The sequence below is a fragment of the Leptosomus discolor genome, chromosome 9 (assembly GCF_034619465.1).
Source record: "Leptosomus discolor isolate bLepDis1 chromosome 9, bLepDis1.hap2, whole genome shotgun sequence".
Classification (NCBI taxonomy): domain Eukaryota; kingdom Metazoa; phylum Chordata; class Aves; order Leptosomiformes; family Leptosomidae; genus Leptosomus; species Leptosomus discolor.
This window is the reverse complement of record NC_141399.1, coordinates 18893828-18906754: the sequence shown is the minus strand read 5'-3', so window position 1 is coordinate 18906754 and position 12927 is coordinate 18893828. Positions and strand designations below refer to the sequence as shown.

Sequence of the window (12927 nt, the reverse complement as noted above, 5' to 3'; positions counted from 1 at the left end):
TGAGGATTCGCCCTGTTCTTCTTCAGTGATACTCTGAGCTGTGGGAAAGTGGCGCGACTCCACTGCAGGTGAGATGAGACTCAATATGGGCCAAACTGCTGCCTGTCTGGTGGACATCAACAGATCCTGAAGCTCCAGAAGAAGCACTAGACGAGCGTCTGAGCAAGCAGCCTATCTAAGGGCAGGTCTCCTGCTGCAGTATTTGCTGTACCAACTAATTCCCTTTGCAGAGACCATATCTGGGTCACTGTACGAAGCTAATCGGCACAGGCCTGGCTGCGGGAGGTTGTACTATCCCCCTGAACAGAGGCCTTTCCAGCTCCGCACAATAATGCCAAGTGGGAAAGATCTTTTATTTTCCTGGTGTATGGCCTTTGTAGGGCATGGCATGACACAGTCCCATCTCTGAGGCGCGAGGGGTTATCTCAGGTGTGCAGAACGTGGGGCTGTCATGCCTGTAGAGGTGCAGTTTGGTCTTTGTCCTCCCTCACCTAGAGCACCCCTACTTTGAGGTGTGATGCTCTGGGAGCAGGAAGGCAGCCCGCTCTGTTGCTGCGGGTAGTACTTTGCTTTTTTTTTACAAACGTGCCAGGTTTGCACTGTGATTAAATGCTGGTGTTTGGACTGCAGCTGTCCAAATGAGGTGTATTACATTCATACTGGGGGGAAAAACAAATTCTGGAAGATGACTGTTACCCAGTCCAAACGTCTTTGCAGCAGGAGGCAGAGTACTGTAGCCTCTCCCAGCAGGGCTGCAGGGCTTGGCCCCAAGAAAACCCCATCTGGGGTCTGAGCTGTGGGTATGGCCTGTATCCTGGCCCAGTAGGGCTGAGAGCTGCTGGGGTTACCAGCTGCCATGTTATGGTTCAGCTTTTTGGTTGTTACTGTTTTTAAGTGGGGTGAAGGGGGATTCTTGGCATGGAGATGATGCTGCGCAAGCACGGCAGAGTGCTGCCCCTCTGGTAGCTTGATTTTTGTGAATGGGGGATGTGAAATGGAGTTGGGGGGAGAAGGGAGGAGAAGGGGTCTATTTTGGATTACATGTGTACCCCACCATCTCAGCCCTTCTGCCAGTGTCCCCTCTCTTGTCCTGGGCAAGGAGGCTGGAGAAATGGCCCAGCTGCTGTGCAGAGGAGGCCAATGCCAGCAGGAAACAGCAAGGCTGGAGCTGAGGAGACAATTTTTACTTTCTGGTGGTACCCAAAGACACACGTGCTAATGGTGTTACACAGGGAGCTCCCCTGTACTTTGTTATTTTCCTTCATGTTTTATCATCACATACCTCAACCCATGGGAAGGTGCTGGGTCCTCTTGTGACAGCTCAGAGTAGTGATTTCTGCACTGGCAGAAGTATTTCTGCACCCTTTTCTATTCCTTCTTGGGCTGCCCAGTTTCATGGTGCTGGGTGCACTCATGGGGAATTGGGTAGTGTCAAATGCTTTCCTGGATATATAGGTACAGAGGGAATAATAGCAGAGATGAGCATTGTTTGTTGTGCATTAGGAGCAAGGCAAACAAGTGAATTTAGGGAATGGATGTCCTCAGGCAGTATGGGATCTGCCTCTTAAGTTATACAGTTGTTGCTGTGAGCATGTATTGGCAATTGGTTGTGTTACCAGCTCTGCTTTTTAGTGAGCCTACTTAGCACTTCAGTGCTGGTTTAGATCATCTTCTTAGCTGTTCATAATTGCACTGTGCTTAGTATTTGGGATTAAATTTTTTATGTTGCTTGTTGTCTTGAGCCATTTGATTTTCTCCACCCCACCTGCCACCATTAACTTTTTTTTTTTTAATTTCAACTCAGTACTTTCTGTTGTTTTGCCTATGTTAATATTTCCCCCCTGCTCTTGCCCTTACCAGTTCACCCTCAGCATCCACTGCTGGACTCTTCTTTCCACTGCCATGCCTGGATTTTCTGGCTGCTGCATCCAGCTTCAGCCCTTCCCAGGCTTTTTATTGAGGTTTGCTGTTTATAATTTGATCTCGATCCCCATGCCCTGAATACAACAGCTTCCTCCTCTGTGCTGCCTGAGGGCTAATACTTCTATAGGTAATTCAGGGGCTCCGTGCAGCCCCTCTCCTGACCAGTATCTTCAAGTTTGCCAACCACATTAGGCAGGGCTAATGCAGGGGCATTACTTCTCGTTTCAGCATGGCTGGAGCTTTGTAGGATTGGGCTTCACTCTCGTGTTCCTACATTGCCACCCGCTCGCCTTGCTTGTCAGGGGCAGACTGTGAGGGGGTGGGGTGTGTTCACAAAGGGATTGCAAAGTAAAACCCAGTCTACCAAGAGTGTGCAACCTGCATCCCCCTTCTCCCCAAAGGTGCTGGAATGGCTGGGTATGAGTGTACCTACACAGAATTAGAAGCAGCGGTTTCTTGACTCCAAGGTCACTGCTGTTACGAATTTCAAACCCAGGACCCAGAGCACCAGATCACAGGAGAATTTCAGTGAGAATGGCTTTTTAATCTGAATAAAACTAAGGGCTTTTGCCATTGCTAAGGAATGTTTGGGATGTCTTTGACCAGAAAATTCGCCCTCCAATTCAGCTCAAGGAAAAACTCAATATGGGAAATGTCACCTTAGATAAGTAAAACCTGGCCAAGTTCTGAATAACCCAAAGCAAAATGCTACAACGGAGAGCACGAAGCTATCTTAATTGCCTGGAGCACTACTGTTCATTCCGCTGCTTGTCTGGTACGTTCTTGTGCTCATATGGTCACTGTTAATTCATGCTGGATTGTTCTAATTAATGCCGATGAGCTGTTCAGCCAAGATGACTGCGGAGCTCTGCAGCTGCAGAGAGGGCTGGAGGAACATCTCCTGGTTTCTTTTTAGGTTTTTTTCTCCCTTGTGGACAGGCACCGTTTCTGTCTGTAACCAATAGGAGCCAACTTTCTGTTTCATAATAGGAAAATACTAATGTCAGGACGTCCTCCTTACCCAAAGCTTTCTCCTTGAAGATTGCTCCTCTTTGCTTTCCTAATTGCCACTGCTCAGCTGGAGGTAGCCCGCATCTTCCAAACACATTGTTATGTTATGCTGTTACTTACCAAAGGGAAAAAAAGTGTGAGAGAATATTGCTTTATGTCGAGCTTTCCATGCTTTAACCCTTTCTGTGCTGATGTGGGCCGTTTTTCTCTAGTGCGGGATGTTTTGCTATTTGCAATACATGCTCTTTGGTCTAAAGCTTGGGGTCTGTTGGAGCTCTGATGTGAAGAACACCTAGAAATTGTTTCTGCTGAAGTCTGAGGATGCCTCTAAAATGTGTGCTTTCAATAAAGCATCCTCTTTGGAGTCACTGTGATGACATAAACATCAACTATAATAAGACAGGAGTTGCTGAATTGATGTGAAGTATGGGTGGTTTGGGGACCAAATTGGTTTGGGTGAAGTCCTTGGAATCAGGTTGTCTGAAAACTTAATGCTTGGACTTACCATTCCTTGAAGACTGGCAGGTCCAGAGCCTGTGAGAGCAGAGCCTTGGGGAGGGTGCTGGAGCAGTACTCCACATGTTTCTTAGGGACTGAGGTGTCAGGCAAGGATCGCAGATGTTTGCCTTGCTGCATCTCTGCTCTTGGCTCATGGGCCATGCTCTTGCAGGTCAGAAACCAGGAAAATTTACAGAAAAGCTTTTTTCTCCAGAAACCTTCAGCAGGTCTTGAGCCCTTTGTGTGCCAGCCTGCTGATAGAGGCAGGGTGGGTATCCATCCCGGCAGCCTGAATCCCTTGGGGCTTTTTCTGGAAAAAAAAAACGGTTGCCTGGAATAGAGCTAGGATGGAGTAATAGTGTATGTGGACACCAGGCTGCTAGGAGAGGCATGCTGTTGGGAATTTCCTAGTGGCATGGAAGAAAGGAGGAGCTCGGGCAGAGCAGGGACCCCAGCGAGAGCTGCAGAAAGCAAAATTGAAGCCTGAAGATTAACCCTGTAGGTCTGGAGGGACCGTGCAAAGCCAAAAGAGCAACCTTTTGCTTAGACTCCAGGCGTACTCCTGTGGCTTCAACCTCAGAAACTGCTTTGTTTAACCATGAAAGGAAAGGGGAGGCAGTGGTGGAGGAGTCTGTTCAGGCTCATGAATTCATTGCCAGCTGCCTTTCAGTGAGCAGAGTCTCCTCCTGCTCGAGTTCATTAACATCTGGAAAAGGGTGAAGTAAGTAGTTTCCCAACATATTGGGAGGGTCTCATGCTGTTCTTGAGCTGTGTGATATGCTGCTGTCCAGATCCTGGGCACCTGCCTACCCATACCTTTAATTTTGCTGGCTCCACCAAGAGAAACAGTTGTGGTGGTATCAGCCTGGTAGGTTTCTCTAGCCAAGCCTCTCCTTAGTCCTGCCTTTGTGTTGCCAGCAAGGGGCAAAATGTGGGGGATTGAGGTATGTGTTTGTCTTGTGGAAGCTGTTTGTTTACTGTTTGGGTGCTGCTCTTAGACCCAGGGCAGAGGCAGGCAGATGTTCCATGAGGAGTGGTTTCTCTACCACCTGGTCTTTTCCTTTGTCATAATGGTCAGGTCCGCAACAAGCAGGCACTTACATGCAGAGTATTTCACTTCTCATGAAGCTTCAGCAAAGCGAGGTTTTTGTCCTGCGGGAAGCAATGATTCAGCTCCCAAGGATCATGCCAGCTCGGGTAGGTGCCAGACATGCTTAGCTTGTAAATCACAGTTAAGCATGGAGTCAGCTATCTCCCTGGGAAGATCCAGCTCTCCTTGGAGGGTTTTCTGCTGCTGGATGTCTTCATGTCCAGAATTGAGGGTATCTGCAAGTAGCCAGAGGATTCAGAGAGAAACTGAATCCTGTTTGCTGTGTGGTTTTCTTCATGTATCTTACTTAAGAAAAGATGAGGCATGAGGATTTATTATTTATTTTTTCTTGTTCCTAATCTCAGATTATTTTTTAAAAGCTCTTCTCTCTTATTCTGTGTTGGTTGCACCTGGGTTTGCAGACCGGATGAGTTAACAAGTAAGAAAATGATCTGAGGAGGTGGCTGAGGGGCTGGTGGTTGCAAAATCTTGTGATGGGTCTGAGCCCTTCTTGTTGAGGCAGTGCTGAAGCTTTTCTTCCCTTGTCCTCATTTCCAAAGCTGATATTGTTACCTATTCCATGTTGCTAAAATTCTTCTGTGTTAGAGGATCATCTTTTCTGTGGGAAGACTGCTGTACTTCTCTCTAATATTGACTTTCTTTCTTGTTTCCCTTCTTAGATCTACAATGAGAATAGAAACCTGTTTGAAGTCAAGGAGAACGTGCCCAGGAAGCTGGTGGAGAAGGTTGCAGGGGACATTGAGAGCCTCTTGGCCAAGAAAGTCCGTGCTTTAAAGGTAAGGTGATGGGCCTGTGTGCTGATCCTTTATCTGATATGTTCAGTTTAAAGACGAGGGTTGATGCTGGTGTAGCATTATGATCTCAGCTTCAAAGTAATTTCTGTGGTTATGTGGCCTTTTCTGGGAACTGCATCCTGCAATTGCACAGATTCATATGAAGTCTGTCTGTGGTGTGAAGCAAGGATGTGTCACGTGAGGATCTGCTATAGGTGTCTTCTTGCTTTTTATCCCCGCCCTCCATCATGTGAACACCTGAAGGTGCTGCCACAAGAATACAAGTGACAGCAAAAGCCTGACAGCAAATTTGACCCAGTCATATAACTGGGGGTGTGGTGAGCTCATGGAAGTGTTTCAGACAAGTCAGGTTTTTCCTGCGTAGGAGAGGATGTACTGAAACGTTTGTGCCAGTGCCTGGTACTTGAATCCTGTAATTGACTGCGTGTGTGAGTTGCCCTCATGGATACCTGCCTACATTTCCAATCTATTGTCCTATTTTGTAACACTCCTTTTGAAATTAATTCATTTTATAGGTAGTGGAGCAAGGTGACCTGCTTATGGTGCCAACTCAGTAAAAGCTGGTTGTGGCTATAACAAGGCGACAGCGGGGCCATGCTCTGCAGCATTCTCTGCTACTGGGGAACAGACTAGTAATCCCTTCCTGGAGGGCTGGAGATATTGTTTCTGCTGCAGAGTGGTATGGGAGCCGTGTAAGAGCTTAACTCCCAGGAGCTGTAGTGTCCTCCCAAACATCCGATTGTAGTGAGCAGCATGAACCCATACAGTGGACATATGGCAGTATGGCCAACTGGATATGGCTTGCAGCTTGATTCACTCGAAGAGCTTCTGTGGAGCGATAGACAAGGGGAAGGCTCAAAGCAGGTAGTGTAGCTGTTGTGTCCACATAGGGACTGCAGCCAAAAGGACTTGGTCACCCTTCCTTCAACCTGATAGGCAGAAATGGGAGCACAGGAAAAAGTGCCATGGTGAGGGAAGAGGTTTTGCGATAACTGAGGTGTAACTAAGGCAGAGTTTGGAAGTGACCTATCTCCATGGCTGGGTAAGAAGTAGCAGCTCAGAGAAAGTACACAGAAGGAATCACAAGACACTCATGTAGGCCAGGGGAGTCTCAAGACCTGATAGGATCTGAGTCAAGGGTGGTGAAAGGCTGGCCTGAGTGTCAGGATGGTATGGGTTTGCCTACAGTGACAGACAAAGATGGTAACTGTAGGGATTTGGGTGAAGAAGATTGCTGTGTATTCAGTTCTTGATTTTGGGAGATACAGATTAGTCCTACTTGGGACCCACACCAAGTGTTTTAGCTTGAATGGAAGGAGCTGAAGAGGGACTAAATAGGTGGGCTTTGTCAGCACTGCGTTTGGGTTTCTGGAAGACCAGGGAGATGAGTTCTTTTCTTAACATGAGCTTGCATCCCTGTGTTCATATAGTTAGTGTGAGTGCTTGAGTGTGTATTATCTATTAAACATTCCAGAGATGTGCACCACCTAGAGATGCTGGAGGAAGACATGGGTGACAGAAGTTAGTTGCAGACTTGATACGCACCCTACAACGTGTGGCTCCTGTGGGATGGGCAGGGTACTAACACAGAGTTACACAACAAGACTGTATTGAGTGGTTTCTGCTGTGCCATTTGAATTTCAGCTGATTGGTCACTGTTTGGGTTTTTTTTTTTCCTTACCCTGTGCTCTGACTCACACAGACTTACAGACAGTTTGTGCATCTTCTGGTGCTAGATCAAGGGTAGGACTGTGCCTGTGGTACAAATAACCTTGTTCGTCTTCCAATTTGACTTCATTTTTTTAGGTTTTGGGGCAGGACTGGTTGATGCATTGTTAAGGGCTCGCTTGATGTGTTGCATTTCTAAGAAGCAGGAATCAAGCACAAGGAAACCAAACTCAGCTGTCTGGGACTGACAGCCATGGTGCTGCACTGTGGCATGGGTCTGGCACTAGCAGGACACTCTGGTTTCCCATATGCATTTTGGAGGAGTGCTGGAGCCAGGGGTGTGTGGCAGAGAGGGTAATTGCTTCCTAAAATAACTGTCATCTACAAGCGGCTGGTTATTTGGATGCTGTCCCTACCTTTTTGTTCCAGACCATCATATCTGATGACAGCCTTATCACGGGACAGAAAAATTCCTGGGAAGATCTTTTTGCAATCCCCACCTGTTCCAGCTGGTGCTAGAGAAGAGAATCTACAGCTGAGTCCTAGGGGACTTTTACCCCGTGTCCCACACAGCGGCCTCTCTTTGACATGGATTTGCATCAGCACTAACGGCCATTTCCCAACATTCTCTGGTGTCCTTTCTCCATGATGATTTCGTTGCTTCAAGCCTGCCCTCACAGTCTCCTTTGGACTCTGTAGTTCCAGCTGCCTTTTATTCCCAAGCTTTAGCAGGAGGAGAGGTAGAATACTAAAAGTACAGCTACTCTCCTTGAAATGGAAGTAAAAGATATTGCTAAGGTGGAGTAAATTTAACCAGTGTATTGCGTGTGGAGAAGTTCCAGGGATCTCAATACACGTGAGGTGTAAGGAAACAGAAGGTATGTTCCTGACTTGGTAGAAGTTTAAGGGGCTCTTCTTGTCCACGCTCATGATCTTGCCCTTATTAGGGCTAGGAAAGATGTCTTCCTTCATGTATGAAAAGGAATGAGGTGGCAGGTTGCCACATGACTACAAATCCCTGTTGTGGTTTCCTTGTGCTAGGAATCACAACTGGCTGGCTTGTGGATCAACGTCATCTGAGACTAGAATTCAACAGATTGGTCGTTTGCCTAATGGATACTTTTGCCACTTTTTTTTTAACTTAAATTTCCTATCTCTTCTTCAGTCTCTTAGTGTGGACCCCTCCTTGCCTTTGTACGTGCCCAGAGAGATGTGTACTTACAGGCTAGGTCTTCTTTGGTGAGCTTGTTTAGGAGGCCAGCCATTGGAGTTTGCTGCTGGTGGAGCACTGAGCAAGCCAGGGCAAAGCCGTCACCTGTCAGTGGGCACGGGGTAGCTGCCGGCTCTGGATTTCGAAACCTGAGGGGCATTTTTCTCCGTTCCGTTTTTTCTTCTCTTCTCTCTGTGTAGCCTTTCAGCCACAGTGAAGTCTCTTCCTCTAAAGCTTCAGTGGCTGTGTTTGGTGAGGTTGGTGAAGATAAGCCAGCTCTCCATAGAAAGGAGAGGAAGCAGCAAAGATAAAAGGCTCTGGAAAGAGCCTCCCTCGCCATCAAATCCAATCCTTTGCCTTCTCCATGTAGCCAGACCGCAAGGGCATCTCCCCTTCCCTGTGCTGTTTGCCATTCCCACTTTGTGCTCTGCCTGCAGTCCCGGGCTGCTCCTTCCTGCAATGCCACGTCCCTGGATGCCCCAGCTCTGTCTGCTGCTTGTGGCCACTGACATCTCAGCAGCTCAGCCCTACTTCCTCACCTGTGCTGGAAATGACAAAACCAGCATGGATCAAAGAGAGACAGCAGTGGGGTGGCTGCTGAGGTGATGAAAGACTTTGGAAAGCGCCAGGGCAAGCATTTTGAGAGATTGCTGCATCATGTCTGCTGCACAAGCGCAGTGCCTCAGGAAATTCTTCTATTGCTGCAAAAGCTCTCCGCAGTGAAAAGGTGATGGGGGAACAAGAGGTCACTGCTTGTGGTGCAGCATCGAGGTGTGTATTTTCCCCTTTTCTTCACATCTATGGACACCCCAGATCTGATTCTTTTATAATACTAGGTGAAGTGCATGAGCGATGCCTCTGAGTCTATCCTTTCCTGAAGCTTCGCAGACTGGGGGAGAAGGGAGTTGTGATTTGATGGAGGAGGAGGTTGAGAGATAGAAATTTTAGATCCTAGGGTATGTTTTAGGCTTGTTTCTACTTTTTATACAGTTCTTGTGAAGGCTGATTTTTGGATGCTGACTGCTTCATCCTTCTCATACTTAACTACAGGCAATTTGCTTTGCCTCCTGCGAGTGGCGTATCCCACAGTTTACTGAGTGGGTTGTGCCCTGAAGTGAGCTACTTATACACCGTGACTGGCCTAAAGATTGCTGTCTGTGCTGGTGGTCTTCCCCCATCTCCTGATTCAGAAAACATGGTATGAATGTCTGTGGGCTCTGGCATTGCCCCCATGGGATGCTGGTGACATGGTTGGGCCGGTATTTTTTCCGAAGAACTGTTTTAGTTTTGCATATTGCACGTCACCAGCAAAATCTTTTGACTTAAGGGAAGTTTGTTATATTTCCAGTGGACCTCAGCTGTGTGCAGTATCACATACGATGCATTGAGCAGAAGTGCAGCAAAGTGGTATTTCATGTCTTGCAGAATTTATAATGTGTATTATACGCGTGTGTGCGTGTGTTCTACATATACATACATCTATGTAATAGGTTTGGTGCACCTTGCGTGACCCTAGTGATGAGAGAATTGACAGCACTTACTAGTAGTTAAGAGGAAAATTCGCGGGATTTATTTATTCTGTTGTTGTGGAATTTAACTGCATATTTTTGTTGCTATGTATTTAGCTCCAGTGTAGAATGAGCATTTGGGGGAAAAAAAGGGGTTTGATAGGAGAGTTCACGGCTCCTGTTCCTTCAGCTAAGGTGTAGGAACTCATGATATGTTTCACTGAAGACTTTCAGGTTTTCCTGTAATGAGATTAGGAAGACCTACACTTGGCATTAGACATTTTCTTTTGGCAGAAAAATGTATACAAAGGACAAGACCGTGGGGATTTTCTGTGTTTTGAAAGCATACTGGAAGGATGCTTGGCTGGGTTTCCTGTGGCTACAAAGCCTGGGTGAACATGGCTCTAGGAGTTTTTGATGTTCCCATCTTCCTTTACCTTGGATCCTAAGGGAAGATGGCTGGAAGAGCTGGAATTTGGTGCATAGTGAAGATGATTGATCTGGAAACGAGTAAGGCTTGGGTTTTTGTATCGCCTTAACCAAATTTCTCTGTTTTATCTCTGATTTCCACCACCCCCCACCTTGGTTTTGGGTTTTCACACTTACTGTCATTTTTAACTTGCATATTGCTTCTGATGTGACGGTGCAGTTAGTACTTGACCATGCTTTAGGATCCTCTGATGGAGGGCAAGGTGAGAGTTTGGTGCATTACCACAAAGGACTTACCAAGCCCCCTTCTTGAGGACGAGAGCTGGTCAGCAGAAGCATCACAGGAGGTAGGACTTGAGGCCAGTTGTGCTTTTAGTCCTGGTTGAATGCTCAATGCATTACTGCTGTTCATCTGGGACTAGTTCCAAGCTCCGTTTACATCTGGCACAAGCATATATCAAGAGTGCAGAGGGGATTTAATTGGACAGGTTTATTCTTTTAACAATTCTGATAGCCCTGAGATTTCCCTTGCAGGTATGTGGTGAACAGAGTCTTTATCAGCTCTTCTGCTCCCTGATAGTGACAATAAAAGATTTCACTTGTCTGAAGAGCTGCAAAAATTGGCATGCAGCTCAACATCTCTCAGCTCAGTCCAGAGCATCTCCCTACTCCCTCCTCTCTTGGCAGCAGAAGCACTGACCTCTGTCACAGCATGGGCTAGTAGGAAACAGGGAGTACCAGCACGGTCGCTTTCTCTTCCCTCCTTCACTGCTAGGGGTGTCACTGTCCCCTAGTCTTGGTGGCGTGTGGTCTTCAGGTCAGACAGCAAAAAGGGTCATTCATCAGGAGCAGCCTTGGGGTCATACTGGATTTCTCCTCTGGTGCTGGTAGTGTGAAGTCCTGTTGTCATCTCACTGTCCTGCTGAGCTGTCTGAAGCAAGTTCTTTCAGGCACTTGTTAGCCAGATCATTCGTATGTTTAACTAGAGAGGTCCCAGGACAGAAGAGACTCTCCTGAGTTGCAGTGCATCAGGGGTTTAGGTTGGGTTGCAGCATGTGGTGCTGCACACATACATGGCCCTGGTGGGTTTTCCTGCTGCAGTGTGATACAGCCCTGGATTTTACGTGGTGTGGGACTTCTGGGCATGCCAGAAGGCCACCAGGGGTCACGCCCTGGCCTGCTGGGTCCCAGACCAGTGTCCAAGCTAACGAACATGTTACCTGTCTCACGTAGGCAGCAAAATGGGGGAGGAAAGACAGGTAGTTCAGGCAAGCTCAGATGCAGCCTGTGATTTTGGTGGGATATGGGGCTTCATTGCCCCATGCATACCCACCCTGTTCCAGCCACGCGACCATGGACAGGAGCTCTTGAATTTGTGGAGGAAGGACCACAACCAACATCAACCTTGTGCATGCTGAAATACAAAACATTTAAAGGTATGATCTGTGTGCTTTGTTAATCCATAGTGACAAATCCATCCTTCTTCCCACTTCTTTGCTAATTGTTGGTTGATGGCTTTTGGTTTTAAATCTATTTTTAATTTGCTCCCAATCGAATCCTCTGACTGTCCTCATGTATGTATTTATTTATTTATTTACTCATTTTTGTGTGTGTGTGTCTTCTCCTGCCTCACAATTGTTCTTGCGCTGGACCTGCTCCAGTAATCCAATTTGAATCCAATCTCCCAGGTCTGGAATTCTAATTTACAGATTGCAGAGGGGAGCCAAACAATGCCTGCACACCAGGATAGGGGTTTATTGTCTAATCTAATCAGGGACAATCAGATGTTTGTAACAAGTCTATCAAAACTCTTATTGGGCCTGTTTGCCGAGCAATGTAACCAGCTTTCTTAGTAACGCTAACACGATTTAGGTCCTCCTGCACTTTCATGCTGATTATGTTGAACGTTTCCCTTTCTTCTCCCCTGAACGCTTGGCAGCAGCCCAGCCTGATGGGCTTTACAACTTAGTAAGCTGCCTGGTGCGCTCTGCGCCTGTGGAGGTTTGCAAGGAGCAGGTGCTTCTGCTGCTACCTCCCTTGGCACCACCGCATGCTGGAGGTTGGAGGCTCCTGGGGCGATCCTGTGTGGGGGCACACCTGTAAGGTATGGGCTCAGTATCACAAGTGCATCTGGAGTTATGGATGGGGAAGTGATAAGCAATGGTCCTTACCTGATAAAATATGAAGTAAGTCTCTGTAGCAGGTCACTAGCCCTGTGTGTGTGCTGTCAACCTTCAGGCACCATGGGCCCATCTGGCTGTTAGTAAAGAACAAATGAAGAAACGTTTGTCCTCTCTTGCCCCTGGCAGATTAAGACTGTTGTTTCTGAGTATTCACTTAAAGAAGTTTGGATGGTTGCCCCTTAAAGGAGAGATCTCTTTGGGGCTTTTTGGTATGCCTTCCCAGAGTGTGGAGTGAAAGAGGAGGCAAAACCAGTTCTACAAACAAACTGATGTCTCTTTAGTAGAGCTCTCCAACCCAGAGTGGAGTTTTCTTACTTTTCCTGTGCAAATAAATAGTTCCCTGACTTTTCCCTGTCCCTTCCCGACTGGTCCTTTACCCTGTCGGCTAGCTGTCAAACAGGAGGTGAACTTACACACTGATTCTCACAACCCAGGTCTGTACCACTTGGCTCTGCACCTGATGCCTTTGCCCAGGGATTCATTTTAGGTTTATGGATTCCTCCCTGCCCCAAAGCACCTTCCCTTTGGCAGGCACTATGTGCTGCACTCATCCTTGAGGCAGGTGCATCGAAGGAAGCTGCAGTGTGCTGCC

General features: G+C 47.2%; 1 protein-coding gene across 3 annotated transcripts in view; it reads left to right on the top strand.

The window, feature by feature from the left end:
- CACNA2D2 (calcium voltage-gated channel auxiliary subunit alpha2delta 2) overlaps window positions 1-12927 on the top strand; it is a 222064-nt gene that overhangs the window by 81409 nt on the left and 127728 nt on the right. For all 3 annotated transcript variants that reach the window (XM_086470321.1, XM_086470320.1, XM_086470319.1), the window contains exon 3: window positions 5203-5319. In XM_086470321.1, the coding sequence (XP_086326447.1) occupies window positions 5203-5319 (117 nt within the window). The remainder of the gene's footprint in view (window positions 1-5202; window positions 5320-12927) is intronic.